At 43.8% G+C, this 26,304-nt stretch overlaps 1 protein-coding gene across 7 annotated transcripts in view; it reads right to left on the reverse strand.

Moving 5' to 3' along the window:
* Window positions 1-26,304, reverse strand: part of RUNX1 (RUNX family transcription factor 1) — a 264,353-nt gene that overhangs the window by 73,859 nt on the left and 164,190 nt on the right. For all 7 annotated transcript variants that reach the window (XM_034948206.3, XM_063601367.1, XM_003823964.6 and 4 more), the window contains 2 exons: window positions 25,951-26,204; window positions 19,672-19,828 (listed from right to left, as the gene is read on the reverse strand). In XM_034948206.3, the coding sequence (XP_034804097.1) occupies window positions 19,672-19,828; window positions 25,951-26,204 (411 nt within the window). The remainder of the gene's footprint in view (window positions 1-19,671; window positions 19,829-25,950; window positions 26,205-26,304) is intronic.

The raw sequence follows: 26,304 nt of genomic DNA on the forward strand, positions 1-26,304 counted from the left end.
GCAAGCCACGATCCCTAATCACAAGAAACCTCCACCGAACACTCCCCAAAGATGTGGATTCTATCTGTATTAAAGTCTATAATAAAAAGAGCAATAGCAAGTAACAATTAGATGATGAAGGCTGCTCTGCCCATTGTGCCTTTATAACTAAAGTCTCAGCTGACCTGTCCAGTAAACGAGGTGAGGATGCTTCTGGGGAGTGACTTCCATGGAGCAGAGCATCAGGGATGCCAGGAGACTCTGCCTCCAAATCCATCTTTCCCATCAACTGGCCTGTCCCCAGAACCTAGAGACGAGTCTTGTTGGCCTTTGGGGATTTGCCAGTTTTAGGACATCGTTCAGATGTTACCAGGCGACACTCTGGATGCTTTCCTACCGTGGCATCTAGCTGAAGGAGAGGACTGGGCAGAAGAGGCCTTGGCCAGGCCCAGCAAGCAGGGTATGTGATGTGATGTGGAGGAAGATGCTGCCGCAGAGGGAGGCAGGTCCTGGGGGCAACTGCCCATCTCACTGGGCAGTCTCTGGCTTTCCAAGAACAGATCCAGGAGCAATGACAGCCACACCCGGGGAGCAGCCACGTCCACATGTTCCAGAGCTGACTAACAGATGGTCCTACAAGCCTCATGGTCAGCCTGTTCCCTCTCTGTCAAGAACTCACGAAGGTTATCACCTGTATCATCAAGACTGAATTCCAGAACCTGCTTTTAGGATCTTCTCACGAATAAGACCCTGCCCCAAGTAATTTCTCACTCACCCCCTCTCCTCCGCACACCTGACTCCCAGTGTGCACCCTCCGAGTTCTACCCATGAGCCATGGCATTGAGATGCTGAGGTCTTCCTTCCTCCAGCCACTTCGCCAATCCAAGGCTCCTTGCTGCACCCTTCACCCGAGTCTTCCTGCCCTTCAGCATCTGGCAACGGGCAGTCACTTGTTTCCCAGGCAGCCTTCCTTGATGACTACATTTTGCTTTATGGCTGTTTGGGCTGCCTCATAAATCATCCTTCACCTTTGATTATTTAGGGTGTCATACTGAATGCAGTTTGTGGCTGTGTAGACCTAGTCTCCCAGAAGACGGGGATCCTTTTCTATATACCCATGTAGCCCTCACAGAAAGATGGGAAAGGGTGAAAGTGGGAAGGGGCTTTAGGAGAGAGGGGGTATTTAAAATTAATAAAAAAAAAAAGTCCTTTGAAGACACAACAATAGATAATGCCATTGTCCCAGTCCTGAGTAGGTCTAGGGGTGCATGTGGGTGTATGAGAGAGAGACAGAGAGAGACTGAGGTGGTTCTTTCAGCAAGAGAGTTACAAGTTTGGGGATCCAATACAAACGATTTTACCTCTCCAGATCTCAGTTTCCTCATCAGCAAAATGAGGGGGGTTCATGGGATGCATGCAATGTCCCTTTCAACTCTCTGATTTCATCTTCCAAGAATGCAGCTGGCCTGAGATGCCCATAGCCATGTGTAGGCGGGCAGGTCCACGTGTGATTCTTCTGTTGCCTACAACTCTAGCACCTCAGTGACTTCATAAAATACTGTATTTGTTTCCCGGGGCTGCTGTAATAAATTATCACAAACTGGGTGGCTTACAACAATAGAAATTAAGACTTTCACAATTCTGGAAGTCAGAAGTCCCAAATCAAGGTGGCAGCAGGGCCACACTCCCCCTGAGGGCTCTAGGGAGGATCCTTGCCTCTTTCTCGCTTCGGATGGTGGCCAGCATTTCTTGGCGTTTCCTGACTTGCAGCTGCAGCACTCTAGCCTCTGCCTCCGTCTTCACATGACTGTCTTCCTACTGTGTGTCCCCTCCCTCTTCTTAGAAGGACATCAGTCATTGGACTTATGGCCCACCCAAGTCCAGTATGACTTTATCTTGATTACATCTGTAAAGACCTTAAGCCATATTTTGAGGTTCTAGGTGGACATACAGTTTTTAGAGAACACTATTTAACTCAGTACAAATAGCAAATGTAGTAAGAGCTCCCATCATGGCTCTACCAGTGACAACTGCTCTACAGGCACCCGTGTGTTTTACCCTCTGGAACAGTCTTGCTCCGATAGTGGCTCTCCTACCACCACCCTATCCACGACTACCCAAATGACAACAAAGAATGGTTGCATTCGTAATACTGGCATTTTTAAGTCGTGTAGAACTTACAACTTTTTAAACACCTTCCCATATACTATTTCATTTGGTCCTCACACCAATCTCATGAAATAAACAAGATGGAGTTTATTGTTCTTGATGAATAGGTAGCAAAGCTAAGGCCCAGAAAGGTTAAGTAATTTTCCCAAAGTCATACAGCTTTGATATACAGCAAAACTCATATCCCTGAGCTTTCTACTCACTGTTCTTCCAGTTATTGTCCCTGAGGTCATAAATCTCCACCCGCAAACCCAGTAGCACCAGTACAAGAAATCTGGACTGGAGATACTTTATCCACACCTACCACTGCCCCAAAAAGTAAAAGCTGACTCTGTGATTCTAATGTACCAATGGTACTCAACCTGGGTTATAGCTCAAAAGCATTTTCTTACTGAGCTGCATTTGGGCCTCTGGCAGTTGAGCACTCATGACACCCCGTCTGGTAAACCATAGACTAACCTATATAATCAGGAGTAAAACTTAATCAAAGTGAGAATTTGTGAAATGAATGGTCATTATCTGAATTCTCATTATTTCATGCCCATCTTCTTTTTTTTTTTTTTTTTTTTTTTGAGATGGAGTCTTGCACTGTCTCCTGGGCTGGAGTGCAATGGCGTGATCTCAGCTCACTGCAACCTCCGCCTCCCGGGTTCAAGGGATTCTCCTGCCTCTGCCTCCCGAGTAGCTGGGATTACATGTGCATGCCACCACACCCAGCTAATTTTTTGTATTTTTAGTAGAGATGGGGTTTCACTATGTCAGCCATGCTGGTCTCGAACTCCTGACATCGTGATCCGCCCACCTTGGCCTCCCAGTCATGCCCTTCATTTTAAGCACAGTCACAAGACGTTTCCACCGAGCACACACTAGTAGGTGGGGCGTTTTGGCCAGTCCTGTGGTTCTCCCTCACAAAGGGCTCTTGTTTACAGCTTTGGGTACAAGGACATTTGCCTATTATCTTACAGACACAGTGATGACTTCTTCACAGGTGTAGGTGACATTTTTCCACAGCACGAAAACTGCCTTACACGTCCTTTGTATTCTTCCAATGAGACCCAGCAGAGCCTTGACACTGGGCTGCAGTCAGCAACGGGCGCACCTGACAGGAGCCACATGCTCTGCCCTCCACGTGGCCCTGCCCTCTCCGTGGCCCCACCCCATGGCGGCTGGGACACAGCCCTTCTTGGCCAGTGTCTGCAGAAGTGGGATCTGTGCCTCGGGGCACACGTGTTATGAGCCAAATTCCCTCACTGAAATGACCTATAGGCCTGGTATTTTAAGTACATGGGTGTGGAGCACAAAAGACTCTCAAGTGTTTCTCCCAGCGAGCTGCAGCCGGAATAGTGAGAAATCACAGGAGAGCAAGGGAGGGCAGGTTGGCTAAATAGCAACGGCCCCAAAATGGGCTTTTCAGGACCCAGCGCAGGGGTGGAAGGATGGGGCTGCTGCCGAGAGGGCCAGTGTTTCTGTTGGTAGCCTGGAGGATCCAAGGCTCCCTGAAGCACTCAGTGGCCTTGCTCTGGTGAGGCCAGCAGAGGCTTTGGTCAGTGCACAGATGGCCCCAGCACTGACCCTGTGTGTGCTGCTGGAAGTCGACAGCTCTTGGTTCCAGAGGGGGCCACCACGGGGTCACAGGGTGGCCTGCATGGAAGGAAGCCAAGGAAAGGGGTAAACAAGGGGTAAACACCAAGTTCTTCTTCCTCCTGCTCACTGAACCCTGACCACTACAGCAGCATCAGTTCCAGCCAGGGCTTGGGTTCCAGGAGGACCATTCTTTAGAAAGAAGCACAAACAACACTCATACTGAATAAGAAGGTGAGAACAAAAAACAACAGGGCAGATGAGGTTTGTCTTGATGTAGGCTTGGAAGCAGTGAGAGAGAAGAATTCCATATAAAATCCCATGAAGGTGGAAACACAGTGGTGATTCATTCAGTGTGGACTCTCAAGGCAACCTACTTAGGTTCAAAACCTCGCTCTGCCACTTGCTAGCTGTGTGACCTCAGGCAAGTTACTTGACCTCTCTGGGGTCTCAGCTTTGTCATCTGTAAAAGGGGGTTAATAACAGTCATTCCATCTCGTAGCATTGTTCTGCAGGTTAAATGGAATGCTGAATATAAAAGCAGAGCAAGAGAAAGGTCTCAGTAAATGTCAGTGGAATGATCATTAAAGACATGATAAAGGTGATTCCACAAAGACCAGAGCTGTGACAGATCCCGTAAGCAGGAGCTGGGGATGAAGTAGGCATTGACGTCTGACATGAGGAGGGGTTTTGTGCGTGTGTGTGTGTGTGTGTGTTCAGCAGGTGATGGAGCTGCCACCAGGCCTAAATGCAACTTGAACTTCAAGTTCAAGTTCACTCCTGCCCCGCCAGCTGGCGACCTTTGTAAGGCACAACTGTGAGTGGCTGATATGCCATGTAAACAAGCCAGGCCAGTGCTCCTCACTGTAACATGTGTTGTCTCCCTCGACGCCAGTGTGTCCATCCAAATGCCAGGGCAAAATACTAACTGCTTTATTTAGTTGGGAAGAAGGTCAAGGGGTGAGTCTTCCTGGACACTCGCTGCCATGACACACTCCCCAAGGCCAGTCAGCGGGGAGGCCCCAGGTCTAGGCTTGATTAGTCTTGACGTTGGCGGCCCTGGGGCTGGTGAACTCTGACAGCCAATTGTGGTCAAATAAAGCCACGGCTGGAACCTGCAGTTCCGCATGGCCCAGCGCACTCTCCACTTCCTCACCACATCTGGGAAGTGGCTAAACCTCAGGATTGCTTCAAATGTGCACACTGCTCCCCAAAGAGCTGAGGGTGGCAAGGAGATTACAAAGCAAAAAGACATGCAGCTCCGGGTCATTTCTTGCCTAGGTGTGAAGAACATATTTAAAAGTGCATCCAGGTCACATCAGAGCAGAATCCTCCTATAACACCCCGTGTCTGATGGGCGAGCCCCGACTCCTGTTGTGACTCGGCCTCCTCCGGTCTAGTTTGCAGGTATCCCCGGTCTACCTGAGTTGGCTCTGCAGCAGACTCTGTTCCTGTCACTCTCCTTAGTGTAGGTCTGTATGCATGAGTCATCTTCTTTTGGGGACAGTTTCAGGGGATGTGAAACTTGCCCTTTGTCACGCAAAGGAAGGCTGCAGACACAAAGGAGCCGTCTGCCCTGGGGGCTCAGAGTCCTTAGGAAACACAATCGCAACACTTTTCACTCTTGTGTTTGTCTGCAGGAAAGCCAGTTGTGCCCAGAGTCTTGAAACGCCCAAAGAGTGAGAAAGGAAAAATAAAAGAAAAACATCGCAGCTTTTAAAAACCAAGAGAGTCAGTGAAGGCTCAGGTTCTGCTCTTTGCAAATTCAGGAAATCCCACAAGATCCTGAAAGGTTGCAGGGAGATTTCTCCTTTTACAATAGATGGCTTTGGGTCTAATTTTAATTGCGGATAACTAAGTATAAAAATTAACGTACCCTCGGATTCCAGGAGTAGTCTGCATTTGGAGTATTTTTTATGAAGTATTTTTAATTTGGATTTCTCACTTTTCCACTGGAACAACCTAACAGCCAAAATTCATGCTTATGCTCCTCTTCCATTTCCTTACCCAAACATTTGCCACTATTTTTGACAGTGGAGTTGTATAATTAATTTATTTGGGGATTTCTGGACGGGATTCAAATCCTTCAACTTGCACATAATTTCCTGATTCTCCATGCTGAATTGAATTAAGATGTCGGCGTACTGTATATACTTGTGTGCAAAGTGCCTGTATTTGCAGATTGCTTGATCCAATCGCACTCACATCACACATGCAAAATGCAGACTTGAGGCCTAAGCTACTGGCACCAGGACTACCCTCAAAAGTCAGACTGAAAATCAGGTCCTTAGAATATAGAACTCAGTTTTCCATGGAAATGGCATTTGTTTGGAATTATGGATTGTTTGAAAAATAGCTGTTTTACTTGGAGAAAACCGAAGACATGCAAAGCATTTTCTCTGGAGATGTTCTATGAAAATGAGTTGTTTGAGGACAGGGACAGCATTTTATTCATCTTTGTATCTTCTATTCTGAGGCAATAAAGAAAAGTTTGATAAATGAGGCCAGGCATGGTGGCACATGCCTGTAATCCCAGCACTTTGGGAGGCCAAGACGGGAGGATCACTAGAGCTCAGGAGTTCAAGACCAGTCTGGGCAGCTTGGTGAAACCCCATTGCTACCAAAAATATAAAAAATAAAATAAAATAAAATAAAAATAAAAAATAAAATAAATTAGCTGGGCATGGTGGCACACATTTGCAGTCCCAGCTACTTGGGAGGCTGAGGCACGAGAATCACTTGAACCCAGGAGGCGGAGGTTGCAGTGAGCCGAGATCACGCCACTGCACTCCAGCCTGGGTGACAGAGTAAGACCCTGTCTCTAAAAATCAATGAATCACTCTACAAACTTTCAGTTTGACAGCCAGTCCTTTACAATGTCGAATTTCACTTGGAAGGCATAGCTTGCTTTTTCCAAGGCACAGGTATGCTGGGCTCAACTGCAGGCAGGGGAAAAGCTCAGGTTTGCAAAAGGAGTGGAGGGGCGGGCCTCTTTATTTGGCAGAATATCACCTATCCCACAAAACACCATGATGTTCTCATGCAATCTTGCATTTCCTTTCCTGAGATTTCATTTTCCCTTTCTAATCTTCCTTTTCCTTTTGATACCACAGTTCCCTAGGATCTCAGCTGGGGAACCAAGTTTTAACCAAAACACCCCAAAACCCTGAATTCGCAGCCCCCTGGAGACCAAGGCCACACCTGCTGCCCTGTGCTTCCCCCAAGGACAGCCACCAGATTTACCAGTCTTCACTCATCCATCAGGCTGTGTCTTTGGGCTGGGGTCACACAGGGCAAGTGACCAAAGTGACCTCCTGGGCCTGGCCTCCTCCTGATTCCGATAGTGCCCCTAGCCGGGTGCCTCAAACACACAGCCCAAGGCCACATGGAGCTGCAGCTGGGAGGCCTGAGGCATGGACATTCTTCAGGGAAGGAAGGCTTGGGGGGCGTCAGCTCCTGCTCACCAGCCTTGCAGCACCTGCCGCTGCAGGTAGGAAGAAAGGCAGGTGAGTGTGGAGGTAGAGAGGGAAGAGAGGGAAGCTTGAGGCAAGCTTGAGGTGGGAGATGACTTCTAGGTACAGTGCCATCTACCAGATGGGGTCCTTGCAAGCTGGATATACACATGCCTGGCGCTGCTTGAAAGGAGAAAGGAGAGCTTTCAGTCTCTGGTTGAGTCTCTAAGCTCCCCACGCACCCTCCAAATGTCCTTTCCATTCTTTAAACTGTAAGCCAAGTATCTTTCCACAATTTGTATCTGGAGTTAGTTATAAGTGGTTCTCCATTTCATTAGGATCAGACCAAATTCCCAACGTGGATGTTAAGGCAATCCCCGCCCTATCTCTCTGTAAGGCTCCCCGCCATCACTCCCCAACCACCGCCACTGGAGCATCTCTCAGCTCCCAACAGGCCAGGTGCTCCTTCCTCACTCTGCTTTCTCTGCTGGGACATGATTCTTCATGCCTCCACTGGGTTTGTCTCCTTGTCACCTGCAGGTCTCAAGTGAATGACAAGTGGTCCAGGGAGACCCTCTGAACCTTCACCAGGTTCTGTACCTCTGAGCCTTGGCTCCCGCCACACCCGTCTATCATGTGTTATCCACTCACAACAGGGATGGCCTACTTAATTGCCATGTTCCTTACTAGCCCCCAAGGCTGTGGGTTCTCTTTGGCTGACCTTCGTATTTCTCATGCTAGCCCAGTTCCTGGCACACAGTAGGTGCACAATGTATATCTGATAAATGAATGAATGAAAGAAATGCCCTTAGTAAATGACCTTGGGGGGTGGGGCAGAGGGAGAGTTCTAATAAAACAGGAATAGGTACTATATTTCCATCACAGGGTCAATGCCCAATAAAAGTTTGTAATTATATTATTATTACATAGGCATTTACTTGTGAATACTTATGGAATACCTGCTGTTATCTCATGCACTCTCATTTTAGTAGGCCCTTAGCAGGACCAAGGAATATAAATTCCTTGCCATCGAGGAGTGGGCCCTGAAAAACAGCATCGTTCCCAACTTTTCAAATTCAGCAAGACCCATGCTGCCTCTGGCTTGCTCTCTCCCCTCCTCCCTCAGGGATTCTCGCTGTAGAAGGAAGAACATCATCAAGAGGGGCCATAGCTCTTCTTCCTAAGTATAGTTACATACACACCATCTCGCTTTTATCATCCTAACATAGATGATATAAGTCATAGATGAAAGGCACTGTTAAACCTATTGAACAGATGGGGAGACTGAGGCCGGCACATCTGAGTCCTACAGGTGTGCCCTCTTCTCATATTACATTATGCTACTTTTCTAGGACTCACAGAATCATCGCTAATAGATGTGTGTGTTTTCTATGTCATCATTACGAATCAAAGGAATATTAAATACGACACAATGGGTTCGGTGTAATCTAGAGTTCAGGGATTTGGCCAGAATGCAAGATAGTAGTGTAGTAAGAACCCTTCCAAGTAACAGCCAGATGAACCAGTGCTGAGCTTATATGTGGCCAAAAGAGAAAAATACGCATGGATGTTCACTTGCAATTTATGAAAATGCTGAGACACAACCTTAAGAATGGCTTCCAGTGGAACATCCGGAAGTCCTCAAGTAGTCCAAGGCGAGCTGCCGTGGCACTGCTACAAAACCCCTTCAAGTTGGGTGGAGGCAGCAATGATCGCTCAGGAAGAATGTGATGCTGCCAGGTGCCAGCCTGTGTAACCCAGCGACAGGACAAAGGGATTATTCTGCTTCATTATTAAAATGAAGTGTTTACTGTTAAAATACGATTGGGAATTAAAAGGGGCACATATGAATCATAAATATTTGCATGCCATTAATGTTTGGACAAAAGAATTGGAAAGGCTGAGTTGGGAGAACTTCTTTTCCCATGAAAAGCAGTGCTTCAAATTACAGTACATATTTAATTTCGTTTCTCCTATTGCTAACAGGAATCTCAGGGCCTGCCGCATATAACCCTTTCACGACCACAGAACCGTATGGGGCCCTGAAATAAGGATAAGGATTGTGTTTCCTCCTTGGAAGCTCACCCATTTAGACAAACAAAAAAAGCAGACCTCTGGTTGTTGTTGCTGTTTGCTGTTGTTTGCTATGCACTCACAGAGTCCCCATTGTCTGCCCCATGGTGTTGGTGTCACTGCAAAAAGTAACAACTCCTAACCTATGTCTTGTCTCAGGTAATCAATCCTCATTGTCCCTCTGTCTTCCCACAGACAAGGGCAAAATCAGGCTTAGACAGGTCAAGTAGCTAGTTCAAGGACAGATAGCTCCAAGCCAGTGGTTCTCAACCAGGGGCGATTTGCCCCCAGGGGACATGAGGCAATGGCTTCAGAGATTTCTGGTTGTCACAACCAGGAGGGTGGGTGCTCATGGCCCCTGAGTAGAGGCCAGGGATGCTGTTAAATGTTCAGCCACGCACAGGAAAGCCACTCACAGCAAAGAATAACTGGCCCTAAATGTCAGCTACACCCAAGTTGAAACACAGTGGGGAAGCCAGTAAAGTCCACGTGCTGACCACTAGGCTGCACTGCCTAACATCAAAACAGTTCTGGGCCCAGCACAGTGGCTCATGCCTGTAATCCCAGCACTTTGGGAGGCCGAGGCAGGCAGATCACGAGGTCAAGAGATCGAGACCATCCTGGCCAGCGTGGTGAAACCCCGTCTCTATGAAAAATACAAAAATGATCCAGGCGTGGTGGTGCACGCCTGTAATCCCAGCTACTTGGGAGGCTGAGGCAGGAGGATTGCTTGAACACAGGAGGCGGAGGCTGCAGTGAGCTGAGATCACACGCCACTGCATTCCAGCCTGGTGACAGGGCGAGACTCCATCTCAAAAAAAACAAAAACAAAAAAACAAACAGTCCTGAACAGTCATTCATTCACAGACCATGTATCAGGCATCATCTAATGTCACTCATGATACCACCTGGAGCTTTCTAGTTAAAGGCTGGATCTCTTGATTTTGGAAAATTCCTGTGAGCCCACTTCCTCGGGGCTCCTGAGCACATCTTCCTTTCCACAGTGCTTGGGTCTCCGTTCCTACACACACCCTTGCATGCCACAGCTGTTTTCAAGCTTTTTCCCCAGTGACCTTCTCTCTAGAGCACACCTACAGCAACTCGTGAGCTCTGTGCAGTCCCTGGCTCAGACACTGTCCACGAACTCCCATTTGGATAGTTAATGCTTACTAGTCACAGATTACATGACACACAAGTGATCTCTATGTCGAATCTAGGAGCGTTGCTCTACTGTAGGGAGCTTAAAGGAAGCAGATGTATACACGGAGAAGGAAAATTAGGCGTGAGGGTCTCCATGCAGCACAAAAGCAAGGAAACGGACAAACAAACAAAGCAGACACAGCCTGACCTATTCCAGAAACTCAACCTGCAGCAGGCTCTACCTTGATGCACTGGGAACACCTAGGGGAGTCTCCCTGCGGATTCTTGTTTTCAAATCATCGTGCCCTGAATCTCAGTGTAAAAACAGGTGATGGCAAAACTGACATGCTGGGGCAGGTGGGATAAAGCTCCAGAGGAATCCAGCCATCTGTCTGCGGGTAGCATCTGCAAGCCCATCCTGTGGGCGGCAAAGCCACAAACCTTGGTCCTGTCTCCCCTCCTGCCACGTAGTGCCTTCATTTTTATTTAGGGTATGCAGACTGAGCCATTTTGGTGTCTTGGAGTTGTCTGTCAGTGACACACACCAAGACCTTGCTTTTATCACTTTTTTTTTTTTTTTTAGACGGAGTCTTGCTCTGTCGCCCAGGCTGGAGCGCAGTGGCATAATCTCGGCTCACTGCAACCTCCGCCTCCCTGGTTCAAGCAATTTTCCTGCCTCAGCCTTCAGAGCAGCTGGGATTACAGGTATGTGCCACCACTCCTGGCTAATTTTTGTATTTTTAATAGAGATGGGGTTTCACCACGTTGGCCAAGCTGGTCTCAAACTCCTGACCTCAAATGATCCTCCTGCCTTGGCGGGTGCTGGGATTACAGGTGTGAGCCAGCACGCCCGGCTCTTTATCACTTTTTTAATATGAGTAGACACTGTCCACTGACATCAATTCCCATTCCTAGATCAGTGGCTCCATGGCCTCTCTGCTGAAGTATTCAGGGAAAAGCAGCGAGCCTCTGGCAGAGGGCATTCTAGTTTCTGCGGTCCTCGTGGACCTCACATGTGTGACATTCATGAGGGGGTGGCTACAGTGGGGAGCCTTCTCGGAGAAGCTGCCCTGCTGTGTGCACCACCCCCACCTGCAGCCACTCCTCCAGCCACTGCACATCCCTGACCCAGGATAGCAGGCAGGGTCAGTGGGGCCAGGGGGATGGTGCAATTCTATGCATAGAGAACACTGCTGTTTTCCTTTTAAAAAAAACTTTTAATATTCAGTGATGTTCTCTATTTTTTATTCTGTGCAATGTTTTAAAAATAAGTTTTTCATAAAATTTAAAATAAGTTTTTCATACATTTTGATAAGTTTGTAGGGAGGCAGAATGTCAGAATAAAAGGGGCAAGGGAAACATTTTACAACCTATGCACGATCAGGGCGAGATCACGCATGACTGGAGCTAGATGAGTTTCTCAATCTCAGCACAACTGACATTTGGGTCTTTGTTGGGGAGGCTGTCAGGTTCATGGTAGGACGTTTAGTAGATCCCTGGCCTCTACTTACTAGATGCCACCGGCACTCCCCAACCCAATACACGACCACCAAAAATGTCTGCAGAGATTGCCAAATGTCTTCTGGGAGTCAAATCACCCCAGCCGGGAAACATTGAGCAAGATTATGATCAAAATTGACAAGCAGGGAGACAAGATACTGATAATAAACTGCCCAGAGGTTTCAGATAGAATAATGAAGGCAGGACATTTGTCCTAGGTACTAGAGACACACCATTTAAAGAGGCAGACAAAGCCTTATTATGATGTGAGTTAGACTAGCTCCTTATTAATTATAGATAGATAGAAAGATAGATGATTAATACTGACTATCCTCTATACAATAGTTTCAAATAGAATGAAGGAAAAAAATCTGTAAAGACCCCAACCCAATGCCTTGAGCAAACTGGAGTGTTTCCACCTCCAGAGATCTGATGAGCACACAGATGACCAATTATGCTCAATCTGCCCATATTCCTGTGATTTACCTTGGTTTGCATACGGTGACTCAATTAGGGCCACACACCACCCCAGAGTGCTGGCCAGCCCTCCTATTAACTGGACAGGCACGTCCTTGGGATAGGTGATGGGGGAGGTGGGGTAGTTCTGCAGATGGCCCTGCCCATACATTCTTAATGATGGTCTTAAATCTCAAGGTAAAAGCCCAAATTAATCTAAGTTGAAAAATAAACAGGAAATGTATTTACATCTTCTTTGAGAAAAACACAGTTTAAATGGCTCCTAAATGAGTGCTTCCTCACTAAGGAAATCAGAGGAAACACATTTTCAGTCTAGCAGCAGAATGGCCGTGAGCCTCTCAAAGGAAGTTGCTGGGATTCCTCTATGGACCTCAATTGCCTGACACCTTCATTGGAGAAAGTTCGGTGACGTCAAATGGAGCTCCTGAATGGGACATGCTGCCCAATATAGACTAACAGGGACTGGGCAATGTACTGGAATCCCAAATCAGTGCAGTGCAAACTGAATGCCGTCGATTGCTCTGCCTTCAACAGAGATCAAAATACATCTCCGTTGAATGTAGGACTCACAGCAGAACCAATGATGGAGTATGCGCGCTGCCTGAAGTCCAGGAATGCATGTTTATAAATACAGACGTTGAAGTGCTGCGATCTGTCCCCATGCCCCGCCAGGGAGCTGACAAAACGAGCACATGTCATAGTATTCATAGGCAGCTCATTAAATCCACACTGCTCACTTATTAATTTCCATTAATTGCTTTATTTGGGCTTTAGATGAGAAGATGTTATTAGCATGAATTTAGTCCTCAAAGATAATTTGGCCCAAGAAGTCTCTCAATGGAAGTATGGATATTCTCATTCTCTCTCTCTCTCTCTCCCCCCCTTGCACACACGCACACACACACGCACACACACTCCACTGGCTAAGAATCAATGAAGCCTTCAAAAGCACACACTCTCCCCATATTGACAGTATATGGTTATTCATAAACATCTCTTTACTGATCTGAACTTGTGTCATAATCATCTACAGAAAGAAAACAGCCATAAGACAGTACACCGGCCAGGTACGGTGGCTCACGACTGTAATCCCAGCACTTTGGGAGGCCAAGGCAGGTGGACCACCCGAGATCAGGAGTTCAAGACCAGCCCAGTCAACATGGTGAAACCTCGTCTCTACTAAAAATACAAAATTAGCCAGGCGTGGTGGTGGATGCCTGTAATCCCAGCTACTTGGGAGGCCGAGGTAGGAGAATCGCTTGAACCTGGGAGGTGGAGGTTGCAGTGAGCTGAGATCACACCACTGCACTCCAGCCTAGGCAACAAGAGGGAAACTCTGTCTCAAAAAAAAAAAAAAAAAAAAAAATGACAGTACACCATCTCTCCTTGTCAACAAGTAATTTTTCCTTAAAAAAAAAAAACAAAAAAACCAGAAACACAGAATATGTTCTTCTTTAGCCAGCCTTCTCCACCCTCTCTTGCCCCTTGCCAACCAGCACAAAAAAGAAAATACAAAACTGATTTATTAGAACCAGAGCAGGGTTGCAGCCGTTGGCTGGATCACTGTTTATGTCTATAATGCTTGTTGCTGAAACAGGAAGCTCTAAAAATCACTCAACCATTATTTCTCTTGCAGGCACTTTCTGATTGATAGTCTTCTGTCCCGACCAAAAAGAAATGCCTCCACCAAACACAAGCCGGCTGGCAAGGAAGGGGTTGAGGGTGGGTGGAGAGAAGTACAGCTTCTGCCCATCAAACTGTAAAATATTGTTCATACAAATAACCTCAATTTAAAAAAGCTGTGTGACACCATCAGCAATGCCTGACACTTCATAAAATCAGCAAGAAAACTATGAAGGGATCAACTGAGAAACTGCTTGTTGCAAGCACAAGCAGTTTTCAAGAAAGCTTTTCCTGCTGGTCCTTGCCATGACTGGGCCACCCCAGGCTTTAAGCAGGGCAGGGTTTGCTTTAGGAAAGTGTTGCTACCCTTTTATTGGCAAATGTGAAACCGAATGAGAAACTTGGTCTCTAGAGATGAATTCTACATCAGATCATGGAGGCAAGCTTTTGACCTGCCTGTCGAAAAGCAGCATTTGTTAGGGCTGGTTGAGGCTTGGTATATCAGAGACTGGGTCTTTATTCATCTATGTTTGCTTGCAATGAGATCTGAATACAGATTTCAGTATATATATATTATTTTAAGGTGTAGATCAGTATGTAACAGAAGAAAGTGGGAAAATGGGAGAGTTGATTTTAATATAACTCATGTCTTTTCCTTATATTCTCTCCAGGAGATCTGACTGCCAGTTTATACCATGAACATTACCTGTGAAACAACTCTGGGGTGGTCAGATGAATTTTTCCTTCCTCTATTATATGAATCTGTTAATAGAATAGAGAAGGACTTGGATCCTACGATAATACTGCGAGTCATTCAGATCATCTCTTGGTAACAACCGCTACATAAAGCCAAGCCATGTCTCTTTGTTTAGAATATCAGTACCGTTTATCCTTCCCTAAATGTACCTTCTCTTCCTCTTGACCACAGTCTTCCACTCACCTGAAGGGCAACCTCCCACACTTTACCCTAAATAATGTAGAATAATTTAAGAATGAAAATGCCTTAAGCAACTAACATTACACAAATATGCAATAACCCAGATTGTGACAGGATAAATATTATGTCTGGGAAGATATTCACAGCAAGAACATACCGAAGGAATTTCATTGTATAAATGTGTTGGGAAAGGATACTATTTTGAAAGTGGGCAAGATTAAAGCTGCCAGGGAGGTCAGTGTAAACACAAATTCCGCCAAGAAACTCAACGCCATCCTGACAGGCCACAGAACACTTGGCCTTACAGGGCTGGGTGTGGACACGGTACGAGGGAAGCGACTGTCCTTTCAATGACAGAATAGGCCCCCTCCCCTTTACCCGTGATGATATGTGGGCATACCTGATGGCCATCCAAAGGCCTGGCCAGTGGTTTCAAGGAGATCTACTTTCTTAATTATACAAACCAGACCCCGGCGATAACAAAAACACAGGTGTTACCAAAACAGCACAGGGTCAAGAAAATGTCTAGCTCATTTGTACATGTATTTATTCATTTTCAGGTGTCTACTATATGCGGCATAGGGCTAAGCTGGCCCTCCACGATCAGTGCAAAGTTCCAAATTCACAAATTTTTGGCCTAGGGTCCGTGGACCCCCAGAAGGTCCATAAATGAGTTCTGGTAGCCTAGAAACTGAAATGATATACGTAATTCTGTGTGTAAGTGAACATCTGCATTTTTTTTTTTTGTCCTTGGAAAAAGCCTTCCAAAGGATTTTCAAAAGTATCTATGATGTTCCCCAAAGATTAAAAATCATATTCTAAGAAAAAACTAGAAAGAAATGTGCAGTAGACCATCTTTCCTCATGTAGCAACAATGCAGCTGATAAAGCAGCTGGAGAGATTTCTTCTTTGGTTCTGAAATGAAATTACTAAAGCTGTATTTCCTGATTGATCAGTTATTCTCTGACTGATTAAGTACTCCAACTGGGATGAAGCAGTCACAGATTTCATTGCTAAAATTTCTTTTTCTTTTTTCTTTTTTTAGATGGAGTTTTGCTCTTGTTGCCCAGACTGGAGTGCAGTGGCGCGACCTCGGCTCACTGCAACCTCTACCTCCTGGGTTCAAGCGATTCTCCTGCCTCATCCTCCTGAGTAGCTGGGATTACAGGCGCCCGCCACCACACCTGGCTAATTTTTTGTATTTTTAGTAGAGATGGCGGTGTCACCATGTTGACCAGGCTGGTCATGTTGGCCAGGTTGGTCTTGAACTCCTGACCTCAGGTGATCCACCCACCTCGGCCTCCCAAAGTGTTGGGATTACAGATGTGAGCCACCGTGCCCGAATACCAATTGCTAAAATTTCTTAAATTTCTCTCAGCTGAAGCCATGACACACTTTCTTGTCATTCTAAAGGTGGCAGGTGATGTAGCACTTGCCTCAACTGCAGATGTAAACTGATATAAGCTGCTCAGTGAATTAGTTTCACACAAGAGAATTCCTTTTGACCCTGAACTTCAATTTTTTGGGGGTGTCATGGAGTCCCAGTCCATTTGGCTAAAATGTGAATTATTCTGAACAACCTCTGTGCTCACATGACCTGCGGAGTTCAGCCCGGTCCCCAGAGCTCCCTAACCCTCATCTCCTGGGAGCTGCTATCTCTTCCTCCTTTGTAAAGGAGCGGTCGATTTACATGGAGATACTGAATCAAAGAGAGAAACATTCCAAGGGTGAGATACACTCTGAACCAAGATTTAAACTGCCAGGGAGAAAAAGGAGGGAATGGAAGAAAAGAGAGAAGGTTCAGGCTTCTACAGGGCCAGTGTAGCCAGCGAGGCCGTCAAAGCCGGACAGGCAGGTTTTCCCAGTTACGGAATGAACCCGAGGTTAGGAGCTGTGATCCTGGATGGCAGCCAGCGCCCAGATAGATCCGTTTTGTAGAACAGAGAAAAACCCTTCCATGTTCAACCTCTGGCAGTTTCTATGAGGTTTACAATCCCCATGGACTGGCAGCTGGTCACAGAAAGAGAACTTCTTTTTCTACCTTTCATTTTGCACCACGTACTAGGCCCCTTGGAGAATCCATCAGACTGGTGGCTTTTGACAGAATTCAAAATTGGCACTGAAAGTTTGGATGAGCCAAGAGCCAGGGCCTTCTGAGCCATGGCGTGGTGTGTTCATGCCAAGGGTATATTTTCAAGCACATTTTCAAAAACAGAAAATGAAACAGTTGTCTTAAGATCACTTAATAAAACGTAATGAAACTTTTAAAGGTAAGATTCAGTGAGGAAGATTAAGACTAATTGTTAAAATTAGTCAGAATGATCTGCTCTCTTCCTAATGGGAAGCAAATTGCAAAAAAAAAAAAAAAAAAAAAAGAAGAAAAAAGAAAGAAAAAAATCTGGCAGGCTTTGGTGTTGACACTTACACTTGAAAGAGAAAAATCAAATTATATTTTATGACTATGGAAAGAAATTATGAGACAGAGTCAAATCGGGCCTTCAGATAGCTCATTTAGTTTTGTAGCGCTGACCAAAAAAAAAAAAAAAATATATATATATATATACACACACATATATATATACATCTCAAGACCAACAATATTCATATCCACAGTAATTACAATTGGGTCAAATGTTCCATTAGGGTTCCCGTATTTTTTATTGCTTATTATCACTGGTGGGAAGGAGAGTCTGTTCAAAATATTGTCTGTTTATGGCATTTCAATTAATTTTCTCATTCCAGAGTACGGGAAGACAGCCCAGCCTTGGTTGCAGCTATTTTACTTTTTGGGGTTTATGCAAACTCAAGGGCATACTGGCACGAATCCTGCAGCCAAATGCAAACACTCCACACCTTGGGGAAACAGTTCACTGTTACCCAAGTAAACACAAGCACCTATTAGTCACCCACTCAAAACAGAAATGGCCAATGAGGGATGCAAGATCAGCCATCAATGCCAGAAAAGAAAGCACGCTGCTTTCAAAATCTCATTTTTTTATTATCACTGTTTTACTGTGCGTTGCCGGAAAGCCACTACTGAATTTCTTGTGGGAAAATGTCACTGGCACGGATCATTAAATAGTTTTTTAAACTTTTATGACCAAAACCTAACTTGAAGACCCACACAGATGCATAGTATGATGATAACACTTTCTCTAGAAAAGCAATTCAATGGTACCTAGCTATTGATTCCTAACAGCAGAAATCCACAAGAGCTGAATTAAGAGAGTTAGCTAGGCCGATGGGCATGGACCAGGCTGTGGGGCCTTTGTTTTTTATTGGCTTCTCACCCACTCTGCCAGCTACTCATCCGAAGCCTTTAAGATGTTTTCTAGACACACATCTCTGAATCATAATGCAAATTCCATTTACTGAAAGGTGGGGACTTTTAATACAACAAGTGAACCCATTTAATGACTTATGCTTTTATATCTTATAGCATCACTCATGCTTTCAAAAAGTGGATATAATTTTCTTTGCATTACCCTATTATTAATATAGTACTATGACTATATATTTTCGATCACATTATATAAATTTTTTATTTTCTCCAGCTATGATTCTATTATGAAAATGCTCCAGATAGCTAGGATAGCAAAAATAATCACCAAAATAATCAACTCACATTTACCCCTTTCTCCTTTCTGACTAATCAAATTCTCCGAGAACTGAGATTTTCTTGTTTTTAAATGCCTTTTTAAAGAGTAATAATTTCTCTTATTTTAAATGTTGTTTGATTGGTGCTTCCATTTTTTTCAATATGAGAACTATTACTGTTATTTAGGTATTTACTATAAGTCTTTTTATTATACTTGAAATAACTTATTTGTAAGCTTAATCGGTACTATATTACAAAAAATGAGTTTAAAAAACTATCTTACCTCCCTCAACTAAACTTTTAGTACTTGTTGCTATTTATAAAATATGATTTGGTTCTTACAATGTAAAGAAAACATAATACTTGAAAATAATTGGAAACCAGAAAAAATTACAATAAGCCAAGATTCCTATTTCTGCTCTAATGCTTTGATAATGGGTTAAAGGCAAGGAAAAATAAAACCACACATGGAGCTGAAGTAATGCAACAATTTCTTGGATAATCCAGTCTCTAATATTATTAGTATCTAAAATGCTAACCAGGCCCAACCCCTCCTCCTAAATAAGGCATTGAAAAGAAATACAACAGGAAGATCATACTGCCATCAATGGTACTAACATTATTTCTTCATGTCTTTTTCTAAAAAGGTAAGCTTGCTTGAAACCATGTTTCAACATCATACACTAGAAATCCCTAAAATTATTAGAAGTGGTCATTCGAAACTCTGTCACTTTTCACAGATAGCCCACAGATCATAAGTCAACAGTTTCCATTAAATAGCTTTTGTATTGTTATTCAAGAGAGAATCCTCATTGTAATTGTATAATCCTAGTTTCATTAAAGTCAGTTTTATATTTTTTGCATTTTAGTAAAAATCTCAGGCGTTTCTTTGAAATTCACAATTCCTACGCTGCATGTTCCAAATCAGTCTTAAATCCACTCAGTAACATAAAGCAATAATATAGAGATTCTGCTAAAAATATTAAACTTCAAATAAATATTTTTAAGAGCTTGACATAGCAATAAGAATGTTAAGACAGACCGAGTTTCTAGGGATTCCATCACAGAAATCACTAGAATTTTGAAATGTGGGTTTGTTGCCATGAAACGTGTTTCAAGCATAGTTTTGACAGATAACGTACCTCTTCCACTTCGACCGACAAACCTGAGGTCATTAAATCTTGCAACCTGGTTCTTCATGGCTGCGGTAGCATTTCTCAGCTCAGCCGAGTAGTTTTCATCATTGCCGGCCATCACAGTGACCAGAGTGCCATCTGGAACATCCCCTAGGGCCACCACCTAAACACCAGTCAAAGGACAAATGCAGACATCAGGGATGTTATACATACACTTTTAGGGCATTTGTGTAGTGATTATTTCTAAAATTAAATGTATATTCAATGATTTTTTCTAGGTTGCAGAGGAATAGCAATGATAACTTAAGCAAAACAACAGAGAAGTTATAAAGAGAAGACACTTTTTGATTATATTTTAGGTTGGTGCAAAAGTAATTGCAGTGTTTGCAATTTTTAACTCCAAAAACTGCAGTTACATTTGCACCAACCTAACACATTATGTATAACTATACGTAAATTTTCAAATAGTGACACATATACTAAATTTACCTCATAAAGCCATAGTAGGTCACATAGCACAGTTGGAACAAGACTAACCATAGCAAGATATCAAGGATTTTGAGTAGCTATGCCGTCTCCTGAATACAATCATCTCTTCTTAATTTCTCCCATTTGAGAAACAGAACATCCTGTGTTTGTAAGTTTATAATCTAACCCATCTTTTACTTGCTCAGACCTCCACTAACAGGCTGAACAAGGTGCAGACTTTACTTTTAGAAAACAAAACAAAACAAAAAAACACAAAAAAACCCGATTTCTGCTAAAAGTAGATTTCATCTTGCTGACGATTCTTAAGTAACTTAAACTGTCCCTCTACAGTTCATCTTTGATACCTCCTACTCATTGCTATTATCTTGAGTTTTACTAGCAATGAATTCTAGCACACAAGAAAAAAAAAAATCAGAAATGCACCCTTCGTTTACTAATTACAAAATCAACAGACCTCAGAAAGACGGGACATTCACTTCTATGCACTCCCCTCAATTCAGGGGTGGAATTGGGTTGCATTTTTGTATCTGTGAGTCTCAACGTGTGTAAACTCATGTCCTCACAGATGCCTGAGGTTTTCTGCTAGCCCAGCTGATCTTGACCAGGAATTTATTTAATGTAACTGAGTAAGTACGAAGTCTTATCAGGGCTATTGGAGAAAACTGGTAGATAAATGTTTTTATACTCAGGTAATTAAGAAAATGAATTTCAAAGTAAAATACTCTGAAAAGCATGACCTAAAGAGACTTTGTACAATAGTATCAATTTCTTGGCTATCATTTAGGCCTTCTAGAAACTCTTTTCTTGGTCTAGACATTTACTATTGGCTGTATTTCCTTTGTTTCTATTTTTCAAAGCAGTCATACAATTTCAAATCGAAATGCCCCAAGCTGTATTTATTCTGATCATTTCTGACATTGTTTACGGTAAAGTCAGTAGTGACATTTATATTACTCATTCCAATTACATCATCATTTTTGGTTGCTGTTTTTGAATTGGTAACAGTAAAGCATTCCTTAATTTAGTGTTATCACTCCTTCCTCTGCCTCCTACTTCCCAATTTTTACCTTAATAACTGCTACATAATTTTTTGTAGTATATATTTTCAGGCCTCTTTTTCTATATGTAAAAAAGGCTGCCACAGACTCACTTGTATGATATCGAAGTCATGTTTCTCAAGATTCCCATTTTCATGATCTGCTTAGCCATCACCCTTTCCCTGTGGCCTCCAGATGACTATCCATTGTTTTTATTCATTAGAACTGCTTCAGTCCTTGTGGCACAGAACACGAACTAACTCACTATGAGAGATGAACATACTTCCAACCCCAAGACTACACCAGGATAATCTAGTCTCATAGAAGCAGGGAGGCATTTTCCTCTATTTTATCCAACTGGCACTGCCAAACAAGGTCTGGGCCTTTTCTCTCTTTTTAATCCTTTCACTCCAATTGTTGGACATGTTTTCCATATAGGAGATTTTAAAACTCTGCTATTTATTCCCCAAGCACCCTCTAATTAGCTATTTAGTTCCCATTATAAATGTGTTTGTTGCCATTTAATTAAGAGCAGTGATACGACAATTCCCTTTTTGTTTTAAAAAGATATCACTGAAATAAATCTCCCTGATCAGTTATTTGGTTATTGCTACTGTTTTTTTTTTCTATTCCCGAAAAATGGGCTTGCTTCATTTTGCTCTTTTTAGTCTCTCACAACAGATTTTCCCCTTTTTTTCATGATTTTCACTTCCCGTTGTAAAGTTAGCTCACAGTGTTGAAATGCCCTCTTTGAACACATATTTTTACTTCCTCATCCTCCTCTCCCTGTGGTAACCCAGGCTTCTCTATTGTCAACTCAACATTCAGCAGGTATACAGAGACTGCCTCCACTACGTGGGTTTCAAACTGAATAACTCATTGTTGGGTCTGGATCTGTAAAAAGGTGAAAATAAATAAATCTTCCTTTATAACTACAGGAATGTATTCTGAATTATCTGCCTCCTACTGCTGTTCCCCTCACAGTGCTCCAAGCCTGTGCCTCTCTCATCTTTCCAATACTATCCTCATTGGTAATTTGGCAAATTCAGGAGACCTTCGCCAAGTCGAAACAAACATAGAATAAAATTATCATGGAGGCTAAATAAGAAAAGGCTGTTGATGTTGGAATTTAAGAAGAAAAAAATTAGAAGTTTAACTCCCACTCCTCTTTTTTTTTAAATGCAGCAGAAGCAACCATATTTGGGCACCTACATATCATTTACTTGGCCTTATATTGATCTCTGAGGGATTTTTTTTTGGTGGAGGGGGGTGGGTAAAGGGGAACTATTAAATCCAGGGCAATTCATTGATACTGTATATCGTCCAATTGTTAACAAGCATACTTAAGCCAGGTTTAAAAAGTTTTTTTTTAATTTAAAACTAACATGCGTGCTAATTTGATACAGGTTTTGTCACTGATGGGCAATACGGAGAGAATGTAAAAATATCTAACTTCAAATAGAAAAAAGAAACAACTGGAATGAAAAGCTATAAACAATAGGTAAGGAAACACAAACATTTACATTTTAACACAGAACAAACAGGCAAGAAGGGACTTGCTGACCAAAGATATCTCATATTTTGTTTTACTTCTCTGTTTTTAAAGTATCAGGAAGTTGGGCCAAATATCAACTCTCTTCTATATTACATGGACCTCCCAATACTGTTCTTGGCTAGCCTGTTCACAGTCCAAACTGGCCTTTTAAACCAATTCTAATTAGGTTGAAATTACAGTTACAATTCATTTACTTCAAATCCGTTAACCTTCCAGTGTTGCAAAGAAGGCTGTGGAGTGGAACACAGAATTCAGCTGAGATGATATTTAAGGCATAGCTAGGGACTGTGATCTTGCCGACAAAAATATTACTTATTTCCTTTTTATGAAAAGAATATTATCATCAGAATCCAAGACCTCCGAACTTCCCTGCTGAAGGCATGTTTACGTCTTTGGACTCTGGTGTACCAGGGCCTGAACAAGCTATAACACCATGGTATTACCAAATACATCCCAAGTCATCAAAACAGCTTTTTAGGCTAATTCTGTAAGTACAGCAAAACACACAGCAAACTTAAGGTTTTCTTAGTAGTAAAAAACATGTATCTCTCATACTGTAAAAAATAAAGGTGTTCCATGGGAGGGAAGGAGTAGGGGGAGAACAGGTTGGGGCTCAAAATAAGCAAGTAGGGTTATTGTAATCTATTTTAAAGAAAATTCATAATTTTAAATCTCTCTTTAGTTCAGAAGATTGATGTAGAAGATTTACCTACAGAACTTCAGGAGATTCCTAAGAAGGCCTTCAATGCTCTTTTCATCAATATCATCAGGCCTTATCATTGTTTCACATTTGCTTCTCTTTACCATACGGAATATAATAATTATTTACTGGTTAACTTCCTAGGGAGATTGCCTGCGGCTTATTTAAGATCCAAATTTTAAAGTAATAATTTCTGTTGAAGCTGCTTGGGAGGTGGTTGGGTGGGCAGATAGAGTGAAGCCAGGGACACACACTAAATGAGCCCGGGATGTAGGCAGGTTTTGATGTTTTGCTTGCTTTTATCCCTAACATTTTATCCCTTCACGTTTACTGTCTCACTGAACATTTTGTCTACTCTTCTAGTTATGCAGTGAGCAGGTCTCCTCCAGGAAGAAGCCTCTTTTTATGAGGATTGGGGTGGTGACAGACAATAATCAAATGGTCTGATTTCTCTGCTATCCTTTCCTTTCCCCTAAATGTTCTCAGGGGATCTGCTTGAACTTTTTTCAAGAGATCTGTATTTGGATTTTTAGTGGCCTATAGATTATCACTCAATAAAACAAATTAATTGTTTTTAAGTGAATTGCCAAAAGTCATTTTAAAAAGGAAACTCTATGGTTATTATGGTTTCTGCTAGAAAGAATTCTGACAGCTCATAAAAGCAATATGTATAATTTTTCATTTTTTAGAAGAAAATAAATACTTTCATGTAATGGCTTGAGAGTCTGAATTGCTCCAATTCCTGAAGATTATTTATTAATCATTTAGTCTTTTAATATATTTGAGTGTGGGTTCCCTGGCAGAGGAGGGAGTTCAGAAGAGACCCTGATTCCCCCCCCCAAAGGAAGCCACAAATCTCTTAGAGCCCTAGTGCATTGGGGCAGCCAGGTTTTAATGGCCTTTGGTGGTTATCAGCCCGTCTTGCCTCTGCTCTTTATCTGATAGTGACCCCATGGCCCAACCCTGTTGGGTCCCCTCTCAATGCGGGTGCCCTAAAGAGTCATCGCTGAGTCCATTTACGCAAAGGGTTAGAATGATTTAAAAGTAAAATGGTCTCCCAAACCCAAATCTAAGTAAACGGAGGGAAGGAAAAAAGAGTCAAGCAAGCCACCACGTTCCTTCTCCTCATTTCCACCCCCACTAAAAAACAAAACAAAACCAAAAAACTGCTTTTAGAAAAGTGAGTGGAAAAAGAGGCGAATCTATAGACACAGCCAACTGCAAATTTCGTTTTGTTTTAGAAATCACAATCTAAGTGTGGAAACTGTATAAAGCTTAAAAATAACCGCAACAATACTTTTTTAAAAAGTGAATATTCGTCGTTGTAATAAGATCAAGACCCAGCTGAGGCTTGGAACTATTAAAAGCTTATATTAAATTAATCTCCCCTTAAAGGGGACAATTATTTAAACTTTTTTTTAGTAGCTTATCTTTATACTTGGAACCACCTGCCTTGATTCGCCCTTTAAATGAACAGGAAATGACCCGCACTGATTTTACTTAGTCGCATCTTTTCAAACCCACCAAAGACAAAACAGAATCTCCACTGCAGAAATTAAATTCCTACTGCTTGCTGCTAGGGTAGTAGGGTGATTGTTTAGAAACGCCTGGGGTTGTTTTCATACCCCTGTTGAAGGTCAAGGTTTTTAAAGGCAGCTCAAAGCTTTGGGGATGATCAGGGGTGAAAAGTGAAGGGAGATCTTTGGAGCCGCCGCGCTGAAGTCTCCGGCTACGCGCCGCCCCCTCTCCTCTAGCAGGAAAGCGGGCCACTGGGACCCCTGGCTCTCCGAAAACAGCCTCGTCACCTTTCGCTACCCCGGGCTTAATCTAGGTGAGCTGATGATAGCATTCAGAACGGTTCCGGGAAAAGAAACAAGATTCGATACTTGCGGCTTCTGGCAGGAGCAGGCTAAAAAGCTCAGAGAACTCTTCAGAAAACTTGTGCAAACTTAACTACGCCCGCTGTGGACTTTGGACATGCTAATTCCTATAGGGCGGTTAGAGAAATGGAAAAAAAATCCCTGACAGTTTCCCTTGTTAGTTTCTTTTCACTGACTTGAAGGCAGAAAAGTCTTACTATTTTATTTCCTGATCCTTTCATCTGAGGAAGACAAAATGGTTTGGGTGTTAATCCAGCGGTAGGGGCAGCAGTAAGTTAGCAGACGGGCTGTCTCTGCCGGGCTGGGTTATAACTTTTCCTACTTTGTATCAAAGCTAAGGCCCCTGCCAGGGAGGTCCCGACCGGCTCCCAGTGGATATCTCTGGGGAAACCCTGATGTTTTCAGCCCTCCTAGGAGGCCGCCCCCAAAAGCTGAGACGAGTGCCTCCCGAGGGTCGCCACGGCAACACAGCATCCCCCACATCCCAAGCTAGGAAGACCGACCCGGGGCTGCGGGGGCCCCTTTCCAGAATCCGGCCCCGCCCGCCTGGCCGCTGCCCTCGCGGATCTCCCCCGGCCTCGCCGGCCTCCGCCTGTCCTCCCACCACCCTCTCCGGGCCAGTACCTTGAAAGCGATGGGCAGGGTCTTGTTGCAGCGCCAGTGCGTAGGCAGCACGGAGCAGAGGAAGTTGGGGCTGTCGGTGCGCACCAGCTCGCCCGGGTGGTCGGCCAGCACCTCCACCATGCTGCGGTCGCCGCTCCTCAGCTTGCCGGCCAGGGCAGCGCCGGCGTCCGGGGCGCCCAGCGGCAACGCCTCGCTCATCTTGCCTGGGCTCAGCGCGGTGGAAGGCGGCGTGAAGCGGCGGCTCGTGCTGGCATCTACGGGGATACGCATCACAACAAGCCGATTGAGTTAGGACCCTGCAAACAGCTCCTACCAGACGGCGACAGGGGCGCGGATCTTCAGCAAGCAGCTCCC

The sequence above is a fragment of the Pan paniscus genome, chromosome 22 (genome assembly GCF_029289425.2).
Source record: "Pan paniscus chromosome 22, NHGRI_mPanPan1-v2.0_pri, whole genome shotgun sequence".
Lineage (NCBI taxonomy): Eukaryota > Metazoa > Chordata > Mammalia > Primates > Hominidae > Pan > Pan paniscus.